The sequence below is a fragment of the Chenopodium album genome, chromosome 18 (genome assembly GCF_948465745.1).
Source record: "Chenopodium album chromosome 18, dcCheAlbu1.1, whole genome shotgun sequence".
NCBI classification, from domain to species: Eukaryota; Viridiplantae; Streptophyta; class Magnoliopsida; order Caryophyllales; family Amaranthaceae; genus Chenopodium; species Chenopodium album.
The window spans coordinates 21,808,891-21,828,117 of record NC_137851.1 but is presented as its reverse complement, the minus strand read 5'-3'; the positions used below and the strand labels follow the sequence as shown (position 1 = coordinate 21,828,117).

General features: G+C 33.0%; 1 protein-coding gene and 1 non-coding gene across 4 annotated transcripts; one reads left to right on the top strand and one right to left on the bottom strand.

Moving 5' to 3' along the window:
* The first annotated feature begins 938 nt into the window (after nucleotides 1-938).
* LOC145593400 (small nucleolar RNA R71) lies at nucleotides 939-1,044 on the top strand. The gene has a single exon (XR_014102731.1). It is a non-coding gene; the product is annotated as a small nucleolar RNA R71 (small nucleolar RNA).
* A 6,173-nt stretch (nucleotides 1,045-7,217) lies between these two features.
* LOC145591612 (uncharacterized) lies at nucleotides 7,218-18,794 on the bottom strand. Of its 3 annotated transcripts, XM_081648125.1 has the most exons (12): nucleotides 18,607-18,794; nucleotides 18,147-18,208; nucleotides 15,217-15,353; nucleotides 14,910-14,968; nucleotides 13,147-13,170; nucleotides 9,758-9,840; nucleotides 9,617-9,684; nucleotides 9,440-9,489; nucleotides 9,057-9,158; nucleotides 8,109-8,168; nucleotides 7,587-7,717; nucleotides 7,218-7,494 (listed from the first exon to the last, which is right to left on the bottom strand). In XM_081648125.1, exons 1-11 carry the CDS (start codon nucleotides 18,607-18,609, stop codon nucleotides 7,610-7,612), a joined length of 756 nt encoding a protein of 251 aa, XP_081504251.1. In that variant the 5' UTR covers nucleotides 18,610-18,794; the 3' UTR covers nucleotides 7,218-7,494; nucleotides 7,587-7,609. The 3 variants fall into 3 exon arrangements, with proteins under 3 accessions (XP_081504251.1, XP_081504250.1, XP_081504252.1); XM_081648124.1 differs by having other exon boundaries at nucleotides 7,218-7,717; nucleotides 18,607-18,793; XM_081648126.1 differs by having other exon boundaries at nucleotides 7,218-7,717; nucleotides 9,617-9,681; nucleotides 18,607-18,792.
* Between the last annotated feature and the right edge of the window lie 433 nt (nucleotides 18,795-19,227).

Here is a 19,227-nt window from a genome sequence, read left to right as displayed (position 1 = left end):
CAACAACTTTGTTTGATTTTCAATGATTTCTTCCAAATTTGTTCTATGTGAAGAAGAAGAGGATTGAACATAGGAATTATCATTTTGGGCATTTGGAGCAAATCCGGGTGGAGGTCCTCTTTGAGCATTGTTTTGAAAATTGCCTCTACCTTGATTGTTCCAATTACCCCTATTTTGATTTTCACCATAACCTTGATTATGGTCACCACTACCTTGATTATGATTCCCATAACCTTGGTTTTGATTACCATAATTTTGGTTTTGATTTTGGCTACTATAACCTTGATTGTTATAGTTACCTCGAGAACCTTGGTTCCCTTGGTTCCTATAACCACCACCTTGGTTATAGTTATCAAAATTTCCATGATTGTTGTAATTCCTATTCCATTGACCTCTTTGATTCTCAAACCTAGAATCATGATTATTTGACACATAGTTCACATGCTCATTCACATTTCCATCTTGATCATCACAAACATCCATACATGCATGAGGGCAACCAGAAACATCATTATCATACAACCCACAATCATCACAAAACAAGCATCCACTAGGCATGTTATTAGAAGAAGGAGGGGGTTGAGAATTAGAAGACATACTTCTCCCCTTAGATGGGAGGGAAGACTTGAAACTTGGTAGGTAGAACTTTCCAACTTTGCCTTGATAGCGGACATCTCCTTCCCAAGTTTGTCATTTGTGAGGATAGATTGTTGATTGCATTTAGATGATCAACCGAGTAAACTGAAGAGCTACTCTTGCTAGTTGACTCTCTTTCTCCATCTTGACAATCTCTATAATACCTCACAACGTCTTCAATTATGTCCACCACTTCCTCTTCCATTTTGTTCATGATAGGACCTCCGGCTCCTCCATCTAAACATGATTTTCCTTGAGGGCTAAGGCCTACATAGAAGATTTGAATGATTTGATAGGTTGTAATTCCGTGATGAGGACATTCTCTTTGATACTCTTTGTATCTCTCCCATGCTTCATAGAGGCTCTCACTTGGCTTTTGTTTGAAACCTTGAATCAAAGCTCTAGCCTCCGCCGTTTTCTTTTATGGATAGAAACGGGATAGAAATTCCTTGGTAACCTCGTCCCATGTCCTTAGAGAATTCGGCTTAACCTCCTTGTCTAGCCATTCCAAAGCGCGCCCTATGAGAGAAAAGGGAAAGAGCTTGAGGCGGATGAATTCTTGGGAAATTCCGTTCACCTTGATAGTATTGCAATATTTTTCGAACTCCTTGAGATGGTTTAGCGGGCTTCCATGCTTGGCCCCACTAAATTGTCGCCTCTCTATCAAAGTGATCATTGCCGGTCTTATTTCAAAATCATTTGCCGGTGTTGTAGGTGGAGCAATCTCACTCTCAAATCTATATGCACCGGGAATCTCCAATTCTTTCAATGCCACTCTTGGATTTTCTCCCATTCTTGCTTGTTCTTCTTATTGTGGTTCTTCTTCACTTGAAATGCTAGGGCTCAAAGATCGTCTAGCACCCCTCAACCTTGCAATAGTTTTCTCAATTTTCGGATCAAATGGCACTAGTGAATGACCACGTGCTCTATGCATAAAATCTCAAAAGAAATGATTAGTAGCACGGCAACAACTGTAGCCTAAAAGAAAATCTTTTTGTATTTTCAATTAAAGGTGAAATATACGTTTATGACTATAATGTCAAATTAAATTAAGTAAGTTAAGCCAAGCAAGATAAATTATATTGTTAACATAAATGGTGATTATAGTAAAGAACAGCGTATATAGTGTCATGTGAAGTAAGTGATTCACTGATTAATTAATTTGATTAGAAGGATACCTTAAGAATTAGATATAGGGAGAGTCTAATGTTGTTACCTTTAGTTTTCTTTAGTGTAAGATGTCACGTTACTATAGTTTAATGAAATTTCTATGGTCTTTGGTGTTATGTGACGGTGAAGAGCATGCGTTATTGTTGAAAACTTAATCACGTTCCTATAGAAGTAGTGGAGTTTTAGAGGACAATAAACAATATTGACGACTACCAATATTGTTCGATCATGTTTCATCAAGAAGAAGTTGAAGAAGTCAAGTTATGTAGATGTACGTGTGTGTGTGATCCCATGCACCAATTAATAGTTATTCATGAGCAGGACGACCCACCCAAACATGTAGGGTTAGCCAAAAATTTTGAAAATTTTAAATATTTAGATAGGATAGCCGGCCCGATATAAATGGGCGGGAATGGACAAGACAACGTGTACCGTGAGCTAGCCTGCCCGACATGTTTATACAAAAAAGTAATATTTTAATCATATATATTTTTATAAATTATTTATGCATGTATTAGAAAATAAATACAAAGAGAATAAATTTGACTCTAAACTTTTATTGGTTATAATTTTTTATTTTCAGTATATTTTATCACTAAAAATTGAATAAATTATTTCTTTCATATTTTTCACTAACATATGCCACTATTTCAAAGTTTTGATTCCTATTATCATTTATGATCGAGGAAATTTTAAGATAACTTTCATCAGAACAGTTTTTAATATTTATAAATAAAACGATTAATCAGTGTTAGTGAAAAGTAAAACAAAGATTGTAGGCCTATTAGCCAACGGACTAGCCCGACCTGTTTATTAACAAGTTGTTAAGCGCGCATAAAATACAAATTTTTTACCTACACCCTAGTGTAGGTAGAATTCCCTACACCTCCTCCCCACTACATTATCCTACACACTTCCCCACTATATCTCCCTTATCCTTCCCCCTCTCTTTCAAATTATAGCAACTATTAGTGCATTTTTACCTCCAAGTTATACATCAATCTTTACCAACTATAGCAAATTAAAGTCCATTTTCGGCGATCGCCATTCTCTTCTTTCTGTACGACATATTGAGGGACAATACCGACGAAGCTCGATCAAAACTTATTGCAAACTATCATTGAGACATAACAAAATATACCAAATTCAAATAAAAAATACAGTAATATACACAAATTCACATCAACAACAATCATCTAAATAAGCTAGAAAATTCCAAAAACAAAGGATGAGAATGAGCAGAGTTTGCAACCACCGTCTTCGATAATTAATATTAGCTTGATTTTGTTTGCTTTGACATAATTGGATCTTTTTTTATTAAGGGACAAAATTTATGTTGGATAAAATGAGTATAATTTTCAAGTGTCGAAAAATAAACTTGTAGGATAGCACAACATTTGACCCCTTTTATGCTTTTGATTGAAATTAATGTTATTTTTTTGGCTTGTGATTAGTATTTTGCTGAATATTAGTAGTTTTATTAGCAATTATGGCTTCAATTTTTTAGAAAAAAATCACAGAAAGAGGAGGGAGAAAATAACAAAAAAGTGTACGAATGATGGGGAATGGATATTTGGGATGATGAATATTGAGTCAGTAATAAGAGTGATCTGATTGGTGGGAGAAAAGAGCAAATAATACTCCGTAAGATAAGATTTAACTATCGAAATGAATTGTTATCAACATGAAAAAGAACATTTACCAATATGAAAATGAATATTTATCAGTATAAAAATGAACATGTATCAAATTATATTAGTGATTGAATATCGATCAAAATGAAACTAACACATATTGAATTGAAAATAAACATATATGAATACAAAAATAAACATACATTAACATGTTAATGACCATGTATTCATAATGCAATAACAAAAATAAAAATGGATATTTATCAATATGAAAATGAACATTTATAAAATTACAAACAAATGAATTTTAAGATAGTAGCGAATTAGCATTTTAGCCTAGGATACCTTTTTACTTTAGAGTTGTTATGGTTCTACTCTACCCACTTTTATGATGGAGTATAAATATTTTCTTTTTGCAATAGAACTCATCTTTATAAAAGATAATATTTACTTGATACATGTCTTTTCTTAATATGTGCATCATTGTTTTCACCTTTCTTATTTAATTAATCTGTATGTGTAATGGGAGATTCAGTTTTTGCATTGTAAAAAATAATTGGTAGTAAAATCAAACACTATAAACAAAATTAGATAATTAAATGAGTAATTAAAAATACAAATATGAACACAGTACATTTATAAAAATGAACATAGTTCAATATGAGAATGAACTAGTATTGAAATCTAAATGAACATCTTTCAATATGAAAATGAACAAGTATTATATCTCAAATGAACATCTTTCAATACGAGAATGAACAAAAAAAAATCAACGGCTTTTTCACCACATACCCCTGAGTTTTTTGTTTATTCACCATATATCCATAAAAATTTTCAAATTCACTATATACCCCTGAGTTTTTACAAAAATTCACCATATACCCCTAATTACGACAAGATGAGTGGAATTTGATTAATTATGCATCGAAACCACCTTAGATCTCTTCCTCCATCCCCGAAACCACTCATCTCCTTTGTCCAATCCTTGAAACCACTCCAAATTTCCATAATCACATTCGTATGATCGATTTTGATGATGGGAAAAAGAAATTTTGGGTGGTTTTGGGGTGGTAAAAAGAAATGTGGGTGATTTTGGAGATAAAAGGAATGTATTTAGAGTGGTTTCGGGTCATTAATTAACTCTAATGATTGACAAAGTTAACAATCATTAGTCATCAAGAGTATATGGTGTATTTTTGTGAAAACTCGAGGGTATATGATGAATTTTAAAAAATTCATGGGTATATGATGAATAAACAATTAACTCAGGGGTATATGATACGAAAAACCTGAAAAATCAATATTGGTAATGAACAAGCACTAAATATCAAATCAAGCAAACATCTTTTAATGTGATAATTAGAAGTATTAAAATTAATAAACATCTTTAGATAAGAGAATGAACATATTATAAGATTACAAATGAACATATTTCAGTACATACGATGATGAATAAGAATTAAATTTCAAATGAACATCTTTCAATATGAGAATGAACATGTTATTTGACGTAAAAAGAATAATGAACATATAACAAATTTAAGTGAACATATATTTATATGAAATGTGAATGCAATAACATTATAAGGTCATAATTACTAGAGTTATATAAAAAATTTATTTTGTCTTAAATTTTAGTAATTCTAAACTGAATATTTATCCTTCTAAAAATGAACATGAAGCCAAACTAAAATGAACATTTATAATTAATTAAATTAATAGGCAATACTCACCAAATAACATTTTAATCAGCAAATAATAATATTAATTGATAGTTTATGTTTATATTACTTAAAAATTAAATTGATAATTTGTCTATAATTAATTTTGTAATTATTATATAAATGATATTCCTTTTACAAATGAGCATGAATTCTATTTGAAATGTACATTTACGATAACTTAAATTTGCTTGCTAAAATTTACCAAATTTCAGTTTTAATTAATGAAATAAGTAATTTTAATTGATAATTGATGCTTCAATTCCATAATACAAAATGATAATATATCTTCAAAATTAGTAATATAATTTGAACATTAATCCTTTTACAAATGAACATGAAGTTCATCCAAAATGAACAGTTATTGTAGATTAAATTTACTAGCCGAAATTCACCGAATAACAGTTCAATTCACAAATACATAATTTTAAATTGACATATTATTTTTCAATTTCAACTATCCAGTATTCTAACATAATGGACACTTACGTCGTCAGATTCTTTGTTTTCAGTCTTGAAATACTTTTCTCCGAAATACATTTATTCATTCTAGAAAAATAGTACAATTGAGAGTAGACTATATTTATTTTCAGCAGCAATAGGTATAATCATACAAGTAGTCAATTACATTTTAGAACATACAATCACAAAGAAAAACAGAAAAATCCAGGTTCTTTTACACATTTTTTCGTTCCAAAAAGGAACAAAATACTTACTGTTTCGGAGATTATTGTTGTTGCAAATGGACAATTGGAGTATTTTGTACCAATTTTGTATTGTATTAGCTTGAAAATGTTTAAGAATGAAAGTTTTGATAATAGAGAAAATGCTAGGAAAATGATGAAGAGAAAGGTTGAAGAGAGAGAAAATGAATTTTGAATGGTGTTTTTTTTTTTTTTAATAATTATTTTAATGTATATATATCTGGGGGCAGCTATTGCAGTTAGTATGGGTAAATGGAATAGTGAGGGGATGAGGCTAAGTGTAGCGTTTTAATGGGGGTGTAGGTTGCTCTACCTACTCAAGGGTGTAGGTGTTAACTATTGCGCATAAAAAAGGCTAATTTTGCTTCATTAAGCCCATTGGACGAAAATTGAAGTTCGAGCCCGGCTCGTTTCCCGCCCAAGCTCGCAAACGATCAACTCTACTCCATTTAGGAGTATTTTGAGATAATTAATATGTTTTAATTAATAAAGTTTTCTTTGAAAAATAAATCTACTAATAGGATGTTTTTTGTTGAATAAATTTCCTTTCAAAGATATGTTTATATCGTAATTTGTGTCTATGGAGAGGTTATCGTTAACTTTTACTTTCTCTCTCCTTCTCTTACCCACCTTCATCTTCTTCATCCTCCTTCCTCCTCCCCCACCCACCTTCATTTACTTCTTCCTCTTATTTCCACCCAACTTTTTCTTCTTCTTTAAGTCGCTTCAATTTTGCCAACACCAATACCAATACCATCACTACCATTTCCGATAGCTTTGCCGTCGAAATTAAACATAAAACCCTAAGATCAAATGAGGAAATAAAGAGCAAAGGAAAGGTGAGCTTTCCCTTTTCCATTGATTTCAACATTTTCTATTTTGCTTTGTTTAGCCATTAAAATAGAAGGTTGAAGGAGGAGAGAGAAAGGTGAAAATGGTTAAAGGAAGAGAGAGAAAGTAAAATATACGACAAACTAATAACGCCAGTTAAACAAGCTATATTTCAATAACATAGATACTCCTTGATAAACAACGGTATATACATGGATAATCTCATTTACCCCAACCATCTACCCAAAATCTCGTTTACCCCAACCATCTACCCAAAAAGTAGTACTATCCTGGCAGTGTGGAGTAGTAGCATGCAAAAGTGATATCAATAGAATTTTAATCCAAGGGGATCTTTAGAGTGGGGCTTGTTCAAAAAGTTTATATTATCCCATTCTTGTGTCATTGACGATACCTTAGGAGCACCTTACATCTGGGTGTATAATTTTTTTTATTTTACCACAGGTTCTTCAAAGTTACCGATAATAGTACTTAGAAAGCTAGCAATCCTGGTACTGTAAAAGTTATCAGAAAACTTATTATAGATAAAATTTACTATGGCCCATAACCAGCTACGGTTTATCACAGCTCAGCCACAAACATCATCACAAAGACTCTAATCAAGATACAGAAAATGAGACTTTCAATTCAACATTGCAATAGATTCAACACAGTAAAATTTGAATTCAATGGTATGGATACAAAATAAAGACACCATATGAACAACACAAGACGACGCACTTCCAAGCAAAGCCAATGCTCATTTTCCCAACTTTCTATTTTCATCCACAGTTGAAATACCTGCTAAGAATGTAATGGAGCACTAGTGTTCAATTGTTCAAATAATTCTGAAGAAACAATTATACTGCCCCAAAGAAATCTGTCCAACTAACCAATCACTTTCTAATTTCCATCATTAACCTCTCTGGATGACGCCATTCTCATACAAATATTCAACAAATTCATCGATAAGATATGGCCAAGCACCCTCAGCGTCATAATTTGATAATTGTGGATCTACTATCTGCAACACAAGTAAGAAAACCAAATTTATCAAAACTAAGTGTTCAGCAAAGGAAGCACCCAATTGAAAGGTTCTATTCTATGAACATCATGCAGGTCATGTATTGTAAGCAACGCTTATTATAATGTAAATTATACCGAACGTGACTCCTAGTAAGACTGATAAACTGGACATCTGTTAGAGGAATCAGCTTGAACATAAAAGCTAGGTTCTAAAACTACATCAGCTTGATAGACACAGTAAAACAGGAGATGCGGATAGCACAACTTCAAAAATATGAACACCACAACAATTTCCCAGAAAGTTAGATCCGAGAAAATGCAGGGGCACAATCAAAGATAATCTTATCAAAATCAGAGGAAATAATTGCAAAACATAGGTGATTTCTTACTCTTACAAACTCCAGCAGTTGAGCCCAGGTGTCTCTCGAAATTGCCTTATTATGCCGGGCCTAGAATCAAAGACAGCATCAGCCATAATGTACACAATTGGAGTATATTCATCAATTTATGAATAACAAGCACTGTACTTTCTTGGTCAGGAAAAATAGACCAATAATTCAGAAATTAGCTCTACAAGTCAACAACTAATAGAGATTCCCATTCCAAGGTCAATAAAGCCTGACCAGGCAATACAAACTCAGAGACATCAGCCATACAAGTATCGAGATACTTCAGAGTCCAAACATAAATGTTTAGATCCTAAATAGCTTTCCCAGTTTCCTACTTCACAACCTTAGATTCAAAACAGTTCTCAGAAGCTGGAGCGCATACCCATCCCACTAGGCTATCACGAAGCTTTGCTAGTAACTACACTCAGTCCACAAGGTTGACTTCAGAGACAACTCACACAGAAAAGACAGTTACGGGACTACATTGATGTCAGAAATAAAAAGCATTTCACCAGAAAGAACTCTTACCGCATCATTAACATCAACATTCCTCCAATGAGTAAAAACTTAATTTCAATAGACCCTTGATCCAATATACAGCAAGCCAATAAAGATTAGCTACATTACCATACATGTGAAATACAAGAAATCCAATGAGCCTATATAATTTAATGTATCGTAATCCAAAAACCATAAGAATGATGAGTCTTTGACTCGTAAGAAACAGACTATAAACGAGCATAGTTATACAACATACAGACATAATCAGAGAAATGTCAAGAATAGACAATTGAGAGCCTTACATACTAAAAGGATCTTACAACTGAGATCTCAGGAACAGAAACTCTAGGTGATCAATTCTAAACGCTACTGAACCAAATTAACATTGAATGGTAAAATGAACAAATGAGTTTGCATATATCAATCTCATCTTTCCACATACATTACCTGCAAAAACTCACACCAATGATCAATTAAAGGCCAATGTTTCTCAGCAAATAGTAGTTGCCACATCCCAATTGCTGTATCCAACGCCAGAGACTTTTGACCCTGAAATGGCAAAATATATGATGCTCAATTAATTAACATATTCAGAGCAACTTAGAGTATCTATACAATAAGCTAGTGCTGAATTGCTTTATAAGTTCAGCATCATAAGAAAGAAAGAAGAAAAAATAATTAAACCTTGATGCCCTCAATTATCAAAATCAGCCAATAGAAATTCATATCATGGAGAAACTAACACTGAAGGCATTTGTACTAAATTTTATTGATGCATCAGACTCCATAACTGACTAGTAACCATATCAAAAATATGACAAACTTATCACCTTTTCCTTAGCCCACCCAAACGCAAAGATGTATATATCACGAAACTTTTCTGCACAATTGAAAATAAGGATAGATTATCTAAACAGCAGAAAAAGAAATGACTATCTTTGAAAAATGCAGATATAGAAACAATATTAAGTGACATGGAAACAAAACAGGAAAAACAAGCCACGTACGATCATCTTTCAGCTCAGAACGAATGTATGGTATTTTTTCCCTAAACTTCTCCAAAGAGTCAATTCTGCTGCAAAACAAAAGTGAGCTTTGATTAGGTTTGAGAAGATGATAATCAAAACAAAAGAATAACCAATACTTGCCCTAGTGATTGCAATCCACCAATAAACTCCTGCTTTGAATATTCACACATCGTTGCAGCCTTCATATGCCAGGAGATGACCAACTGAAGCAACCGTACAATGAAGATAATGGTCAAAAGTCATTTACAGGATTGTAGCTATACAATAATCTAAAATCAACCAAATGCCCCTATAAATGAAGGTGTTACTCTTTACACTGCATCTAACGAGTACCTATGTTATTTTTTAATTTCAACATTTGAAGTTTCACACTTGCTCATGCACAACTTCTATCATTTATATGTTAAATTATCTTTAGTAAAATTTAAAAAAAGTTTATATTTTGAAAAAAAGAATCGAGCCGAATCTAAATAATTGGTATTAATTACAAATGATAGTTAAATTAGTGTTTGAATAGTTTAAAAATCCAAATGTTATAATTGGTGGAGGTAATGCATAAATTAAAACTATGCCTTTAGCTCATATTCACACATCCGCCTGATATCGGGAAGATACGTAGAAGAGTCATTTAAAAGTATATCTTTTGGGTGGTTATTATAGATATATTTAGTTGTTATTTATTTTGATAGATTTAGTTTAGACATTAGTTTATCTTTTATTTTGATAGATTTAGTTTAGTGATTAGTTTATCTTTTGTTTTTACAATATTCCAGAGTTGATTTTGCCTATACAAAGGGCTTTAGGTTGTAACATTTTAGACTTATAGGTAGAGAATTGAATTAGTTACAACTTGATCTAACTTTTAATTGTTCCATATCATTTTGATTTAGTTCCTCTATCCCAAAATTGTGCAAAGTCTAAACTACAATCCATCTAAGGTTGGGATATTAGTGGAAACCATTAAAAATCCGCATCAAATTGGTGTGGTTGTTGTTTGACAAGGGGGAATTTGACAAAATCATGTAAAAATAAAAAAATAAAAAAAAAAAACTCAGTTTCAAAGGTTAGATTGATCGACTTTGTTCTCCTTTGTTTCTAAGGCTTTAAAAGTGATTCTTTTTTCAAATTGGTTAATTTTTGGTCTAGTTTTCACCTGCAAAATCTTAAAATTTATTGAGTAGTGTAGCTATAAAGCTGGATTCGTTTTTGGCAACTGGTCAAAAATGGAACTAATCTGGCAGTGTTGAGAAAAAATTAAACTGCAACCATTTGGCTGGGAATATTTTGCTGAATTTTTGGTCAAGTCCTGTAGATATATAGGGCTAGCATCATACAAAATTTCAGAACTTTTTGAGGTGTTTTGATTTGGTTTGGTCCTCGCACTTTTGATCTATTTCAGGACTGGTTTTTTATTGTTTTCTCATCCACTTAAACATGGAGAATCAAAGTTTGTTTGCTGCATTTATGGAGAAAATCAAGAAAATGAATGAATGTTTGGATAAAATTGATGAACGTTTTCAATTACATGACGTGAGATATAGTATACAAGATATGTCTTGTGAGAAGGAAAAAGGAGAGCAACCTATTGTTGAGGAAAATATTGAACCTTTAACATATTCTAACCCTGAAGATCAAATCTAGGACAATGGAAAACAGAAATTTGAGACTAGGGTTAATATATTTTATGCACTTGATGATCCTACAATTGTTCCATGCTTTGAATCTAAATTTCTCATAGAGGAACAAATATGGCACGAACTACATGAGCTTGATTTGTTAGCTTCTACACTACTATGGTGTTTTCTTATGTGGTGCTTGATCCAAGTAAGATTCAAGAATAAAAATGACGAAGATGGTGTAGCAAGTTTATTTGTTGATTTTGTTAAAGGATTTGGATGATATCTTGGTTCCATGATTTGCTAAAACTTAGGACAAGTTTTTTTCAAGAGGGGGAGTATGATGCATATCAGAAGATACGTAAAAGAGTCATTTAGAGTATATCTTTTGGGTGGTTATTATAGATATTTTTAGTCGTTATTTATCTTTTATTTTGATAGATTTAGTTTAGAGATTAGTTCATCTTTTGTGTTTACAATATTCCAAAGTTAATTTTGCCTATACAAAAGGCTTTAGGTTGTAACATTTTAGGTAGAGAATTGAATTTGAGTTATAGTTTGATCAGTTCGTATGAAATGTTTTCCACAAGACAATAGCATATGATATTTGCTGAGAAAACTACCAATTATTAAACTTTGGTTAGGAAAAATAACTTCATATCCTAGTTACAATTTGATCTAACTTACATTTAATTGTTCCATATCCTTTTGATTTAGTTCCTCTATCCCAAAATTGTGCAAAGTGTAAACTACAATCCATCTAAGGTCGGAATTTTAGTGGAAACCATTAAAAATCCGCATCACGCCCATACACAATTTCAATGAGAATTTACCAAAATCCGCCATTAAGTGGAGGTTTATTAAAATCACCACATTTTAAGAGGAATCTTTATTTACAAAATCACCCTCTATGTGAAAATTAAAGAAAAGATGAGGCTGTAACATAAGAAATGTATGTGAATTTCATCAAACTTCTTAGTTTGGGGTAAATTACAGCATGTAGGGGTGATTTTCTGTTAATATTTTAATAATAATTGCCAAATACAATATGGAATTTAGAGCTCATACAGTAACCTAATCAAAGTATACCTATGGCAACTACTACTGAGCTCGACATGAATTCTTAAAGTGAGATGAAGAGTCAAAGTAACATAACATAACCCTTGAAATGCAAATTAGCTCTTTCCAAAACATGTTGACTTAGCATAGTACATGTCAAAGTGTTGGGGTCCCTTGGGGATCCAAAAGGCATGACAACAAGAGAAATCAATCTGTTAGCTCAATGTTACCGCGCTTCATTCCCATAACAAATAAATAGTAATGCATAATAATTAAATGCTTGTTTGGTTGCACCAACTCCTTATAAGTACTCAAAATACCTAGGAAATACACTAGAGCTATGTTGTTTGGATAACCCAAAAAGTGCAAAATGGAGGAAATTGTAATTTCTTTAGTATTAACCAAACAAACTAAAGCAATTTCCTAGGAATTAGATTAGGGAAATAATTTCCCAGAAATTGTGAATTACCATGGAAAGTTGATTCTCATAGCAAACAAATAAGGCCTAAATGTTGTTTACTTAAACTTTGTAAGAACAGTCTAGTCTTATACAAGTGGTTACAGGGTTGAATTTTATAATGGATTGCTTGTTTCAGCTAGTTCAAGTCTTATGCTGTTTTTAGATTCAAAATTTAACATAAACACAAACACTTTCACACAGACTGACAACTCTAAGCAACATAGAACAAATTTTTTCAATATAAATAACTCTCTTTTATCCAAAAAACAAAGGTAAAATTGACACAACAGCTTCTTCCCATATATTCAAGAGTGTTTTTGAATGCATTTCCTCAAAGAAAGATAAACACACTGAGTACAGATTTAAGAGGTTACCATGACAATATCTTGAGGATCAACCTGCAACAATAAAAAGTTCAATGAATAATTTGAGTGTAAAACTGGAATTTATTGAGACAGAAAAGAAAAAAAAAGAGACAGCACATATACGCAGACTAAGGCTTACTTGAAAAGCCTCCTTAAGGTGAGAATACAGTCAAGATTATAAGATTTATCAAGCTTCTTGAAGCTATAAATAAAGCAAACACATGGCACTTGGTCAACATTCAAAGGCCAAATTTCCTCTCTAGTTCAATCTGAGCTTTTCTCTCTAGTTCACAGCTTTCTGCCTTTAGGTTAGAGGTTCATCTCTCTACATTATTCAGACTTTCCCCCAAACTGACACAAAAAGAGCTCTTTATTGATCATTGAGTGTAGTTTGATCTCTTGAAGTAATTTTGGACTATTGACTTAAGTTGAAATGAAACTGTGGCCTTGGTCGAGCTATAAACTAATTTAAGACTTTGAATTACCTCTAGTATATTTGGATACAATGATAAATCATGTTTAATGCTTTGGGGAAGTTGCTTTGTTGGAGCTATATTGAGAGTCAAGGGAATGGTTAAGTAGTGCTAAAGTTTGTTTGCACCCCATATGATCCATACTTAATTAGTTTGACCTTGGCCCCCAATTTAAGCCCCTAGTGTTTAATTTCTAAATTTCCATCTGTGTTAGCTTTGGCCTTTTCCTATTAATTTAGTCTAGTTGTCTCAGACATATCAAACAACCTCTACCATAGTATTGAACTTGCAGTGTCATTCTTTTGCAGTCTTTGTGGATATCAACCCTAACTTATTACTATATTCACTATATGAATTATTTAGATTTTTTTATAGAATTAGGAACAACACTAGTTGTCCTCATCAATATTCAAATTTTGATCATAATTGTGCCTCTAATATAGTAAAGGTACTATTCTATCTCTATAACACTATTGACCACATCTATACAATGGATCTATAAAATTTTAAGGGATTAATTCTACAGTTTTCATATTGTTGATGTATCTTAGTTGAATTTCATACTGTTCGGCAATTGTCTATTTCATTGTTCACGTGGTTTTTTTTATGGGCTGAAAGATTCAGACCATCATTTCCAACTTGTCTTTGACAGCAGTTGCTGGCAAATTGAGTGGGGAGTGGGATGTTGTATTGTAGCTAGCTGAGGTTGACTTTGGTGAATGTGACAAATAAAAGTCATGCCCCTAATCTTTCTTTTCCGTTTTCCATTTTTTTCTATTGATTTTGTTGAATAAATTGAGATACTTGTTGAATGTATTCAAAATGTAAATTTGATGTCCCTATAGATGTAACTTGATGTATTTGAGCATGTCACCTAAGCATGTCTCACTGGATCCCAAATTCTAATACACTAACCTTATCACTATCACTCTTACATTATCCACTTCTTTCTTACACCCACTCACTCATCTTTTTCAAATTCTCCTAAAAAAAAGTCAACCAGAGCAAAAGAGAGGGAGTCTACAAAAGTATTTGGTAAAGCATTGTTTTAACCTAGCTTTATGCAAAGGTAATGTGGTATTTGCAAATACTAAAAAAATATATTACTTCTTTAATCCAAAACCACCCACTAATACATTGAGCATTAATACTAAAAAGTTAAAACAACTATTTTAAATGCCAACCTCTAGCAGTTTTGTCAAACATTCACCAGCAAAAATAAAGGTTAACAATTTGTTTTACTGAATAAAGCCAAGTCAATCCACTGAATAGAGAAATAACCCGTTAATTGTAACAGACCTGTAGATCAGTGCAGAGATTTGAGATACCATCAGCCATAATCATGTCATAATTCGGATCTGCAATGCATGTCAGGAAAAGTTACAAGGAAAAACATAACAGGTACATTGTACAAAAAACAGCGGACAGTTAAAAGCAATTCATCGATGAGTTGGCATGTAATGAAGATTGAAAGAGGTGTTTAAGCCACAAAAAAAAAAAAAAAAAAAAAAAAAAAAAAAAAAAAAAAAAAAAAACATAGGAACTGATGACAAGTACAGAAATAGGACATAATATATTTAAAAAGAAATCTATAAACATGGCATGCCTCTGTATCGGTTAAAAAGCTCCTCCAAATGCCTAGAATCAGTAAATGGCTTAATCTGAGGCTGACTGTAGTAAATATCAAGTGCTCCTTCTAGATGCCCGTCACCAGCCTTCAGTGCTTGATGAGCAACTTTCTCACTGCATAACAAAGAATCATATATTATGTCAGTATAGCAACTACCATTTTTATCAAACCTATTGAAGAGAATAGGGAAGGAAACACAACTAAGCATATCACATCACATTATTCAGCAACTACTTCTATATATATAAGACAATATAATTTCTAATGATCTCTTCCGTAGATAACTGAAAACTAGCAGGAGCAGAAAGCATAGGCACCATAATATACTTTGGGTAATAACAATAATAATATAATATAATACAAACATTTTAAGGTGCAATGTAGATATACAAGAACCTTATTTCTAGCTTTTTCCTTATCCCCTCTCTAAGCTCTGTTTACTAAATTGATCAGTATTGATACAATTATAAATTTTGTTTGACTTTTTGTAGGTTTACTCGTCTCTAATAACAAGCAATTACTATGTTCTGTATAAAAATTGTTTTGCGATAGGCTCCTCTACAATAAGACCATTTTGACATTTCCAGACTTCAGTTTTCTGACCCTACGTTCATAGGTTCATTAGATATTAGGGCCACCAGGTCCACCACATGAGTGTTAGATCAATCTTGGTGTATGCAGTACATGGGATCTAGGAACATAGAGGGCACTTTATATGTGGGAAGAAAAATAATTAATAAATAGTAAACTTTTAAAATTAACATTAATAGTATACTTTAGCCTTTAATGAGTCACTTTGACCTATCCATCCCCGTTGTGTCACCCCCCCCCCCCCCCCCCCGGGTATATTTTGTGGCCAATATAAGCCAAAAAATGAACAAAAAAATAAATAAATAAATAAATATATAAGCTAATTTCAACATTTTATACCCTCATGGCCTCATCCCCACAAACGAACATGGATTATGAAGATTTAGTATTACAACTCCCAATCTGGTCAAGCACCTCCCCCCCCCCCCCCCCCCCCTCTCTCCCTCTCTCTCTCTCTCCCTCTCCCTCTTTCACTTCTCCAATAGTTCAAGTTTTGAACCACATGAAACAAGACAAGACTGCTGCTAATTCTTCAGATTTTTTCGATACCCCTATGAACATGTACCGGACTGATTCCTCACTTTCCCTTTTAGAATTGGAAAGCCAAAAGGAGCCAAAAATGACAACACTCGATGACCCAGCCACATATACTTCCACCCCCTCAATTCAATTTAAAAAATAGGGGACAATTCGAAGAGCCAACTGGATAGGGAAGGAAGTTAATGAAGCAGAGAATAATTAAAGGGTAACTGGGTAAGCCAGACATTTTTTCTTGAAACATGGACTCAGAAAGTTAGAATTGCGTGATCATTCATATTAATATCCTAAGCTTGATATTCTTGGGACCCTTAAAAAAAATGATTTTCAAACAACTAGGAGCACATAACTACATGAGAGTATACTTGCAAGCTACAAATGTGCAATGTGAGAACATTCAAAATACATCCTACTAAGACCCGCCCCCCCCCCCCCCCCCCCAAAGCCCCAAAAGACCTTGATAAGAAAAGACATTAAAACTTCATTCTACTGCGCTCTTTCGTGTTCTAGGATATCTCAGTCAATTCCACAATCTAGTAAGGTAAAGCAAAGTCTCTTTCCTTTGTCTCTTCAAATAAGTTCAAGATTCAGATGGATATTTTAAGATACCTATCTCCTACAAATGAATTGAATGTTTACCATACTTCTAGAATGATGCATTCAACTATTGCTTTAATGAAGGATATAAAAACTGCTACAGAAGAGCCCCCCCCCCCCCCCCCCCCCCCAAAATAAAAATAAAATGGAAAAAAGGAATATGATACTAAGTTTTGGATAAAGGACTCTTGTTAGATAAAGGTGAGCAATAAGCATCATAAACTATTTGTCCTCCTAAGTCAAAGCTTTAATTGCTACTCATTCTAGTATCACAGACGCTGATGATCTCTGCACACCACACTTCACAAAAAATTAAAATTAAAATTAAAATTAAATTAAAATGAACTCAATTGCCTAGCTCCAGATTTTGCCAGCATATTTCCAACTATTCATATCGTCTCCACGCAAGATGAAAGATCATCGCAGTAATCCATATTTATTAGAAATTTACATATTACACATCCATTTTCAGAAGATACTAATGGTGTGAGCTCTCCTTAATGCAAACTATAATTCACATCTAATTTGTAGCAAACTAGACAGGATAAAGGAATTCCCAAAATAATGTAAGCACCCATTTTATCAAGGATTTATTTCAGAATTATTCTAATCAAAATTGCAAGCTTGAGAGTAAAGGTATTGTCATATCTAAACTAAACTAGCTAATAGAGCCTTTTGTGCAAATGTGCAAGTAGCCTGCTTACATGGAATTGTACATTTGACCCCCCCCCCCCCCCCCCTCCTCCTTTCAAAAAAAAAAAATCCTACCTTGAGTGAGAGCTTTGTTAAAAGCATTGGCAGAGTAATTACTTACAGTTTCAATGAGAATTACAAGATCAACAATTATTCTTGCTTATACATTTGAAAATTATAACTAAACAGACATAAAAACATCAATTCTCTCCTACAACATGTATTTGGAAAGGCGAATTTACATTAACCTATTACAAGGCATTACAAGTTAACCCAAAAAACGGGCACGAGATCACACCCCCTCCTCCTCCCCAACCCCCCCCCCCCCCTCCGGAGATCAAAAAACCCAGCTCGGCTTCATAATAATATTGTAAGTTCGCCTCATACAAGGTTTTGCCATCTCATAAACCCTAATATATTCACTAACTAATAAATCATCTGTAAAAGCACATACGAAAAGCATACTGATGCTAACACTTAATCATTACCTAACACCGGTGATTGCCATAAACTGCTGGAGTTTCTCACGATGTCCTCTTCCTAGTTTGTTCTGCCAACCACAAAATTCCATGCAATTTGTATCAGATGAAAAAATAATTCAATTAAAAAAATAAAAAATAAAAAAAAAATAAAAAAAAAAACACATTCATAAAATCAGTTAGCATAATCTAATAATAATACCCAACTAAAGAAAATATAATAATCCCCTAATATTGAAGCTACCCATTTCAAATGGGAATCCTACACAAAAAACATAAGTAATACCCATTTAACACAACACAAACCTAATTCATAATCTAATTTACTTAGCTAAAAAATTTACGAAAAATTAAAAAATAAAAAAAATAGGAAAAAATCGAAACTTTAGTCTTGTTTTGCAACTTAGATCATCAATTAATAATGGAATTTTTAAACTGGAAAAGATCTAGTTTAAGAAGAAGCACTGACCATGTTTGAGATGAATGAAAAAGCCCTAATTCTGGAAGATGAGTGCTATCTCAAGCAGGGAGAAGAGAAGTGGCAGAGTGAGAGGAGACGAAAGTGGGAGCTTGAAAAGCTATCTTACGTCTCTCAAACGCTCTTCTCTCTGCTATGCTTGCTTGATTTTTATGTTTGGAACATTAGAGTATACACTATGACACATTGACACACTTCTAATAACAAGCCTTTTATGAGTAAGGTCATTTATTCCGGCTAAACGCGAGTAGTAAGTATTACCCATTACCAGGTATGGGTAATACTACCCAATACCAAAATATATTTTTTATTTTTTTTTTCCCTTGTTTTTTTCCCTTTCCTCTTCATCTTCTTCCTCCCTTAAACCCTTTCCCCACCTCTATGGATACCTCCCATTGTCGGCCAAACCTCCGCCCACCACACCTTCACCTCCAACAGCAAGAAACCCACCCCTACTACCTTGGTCGAAAATCCAAAAACATGCAACTATCTCAATTAAAAATTACCGGAAACCACCCAAAAAAAACATAACCCATAAACGAGAGACACAAACTTATGGCTCTAGTCATTAAAATCGGTGAGTTCTATGCTAGAAATCGTTGAGTTCGGTCG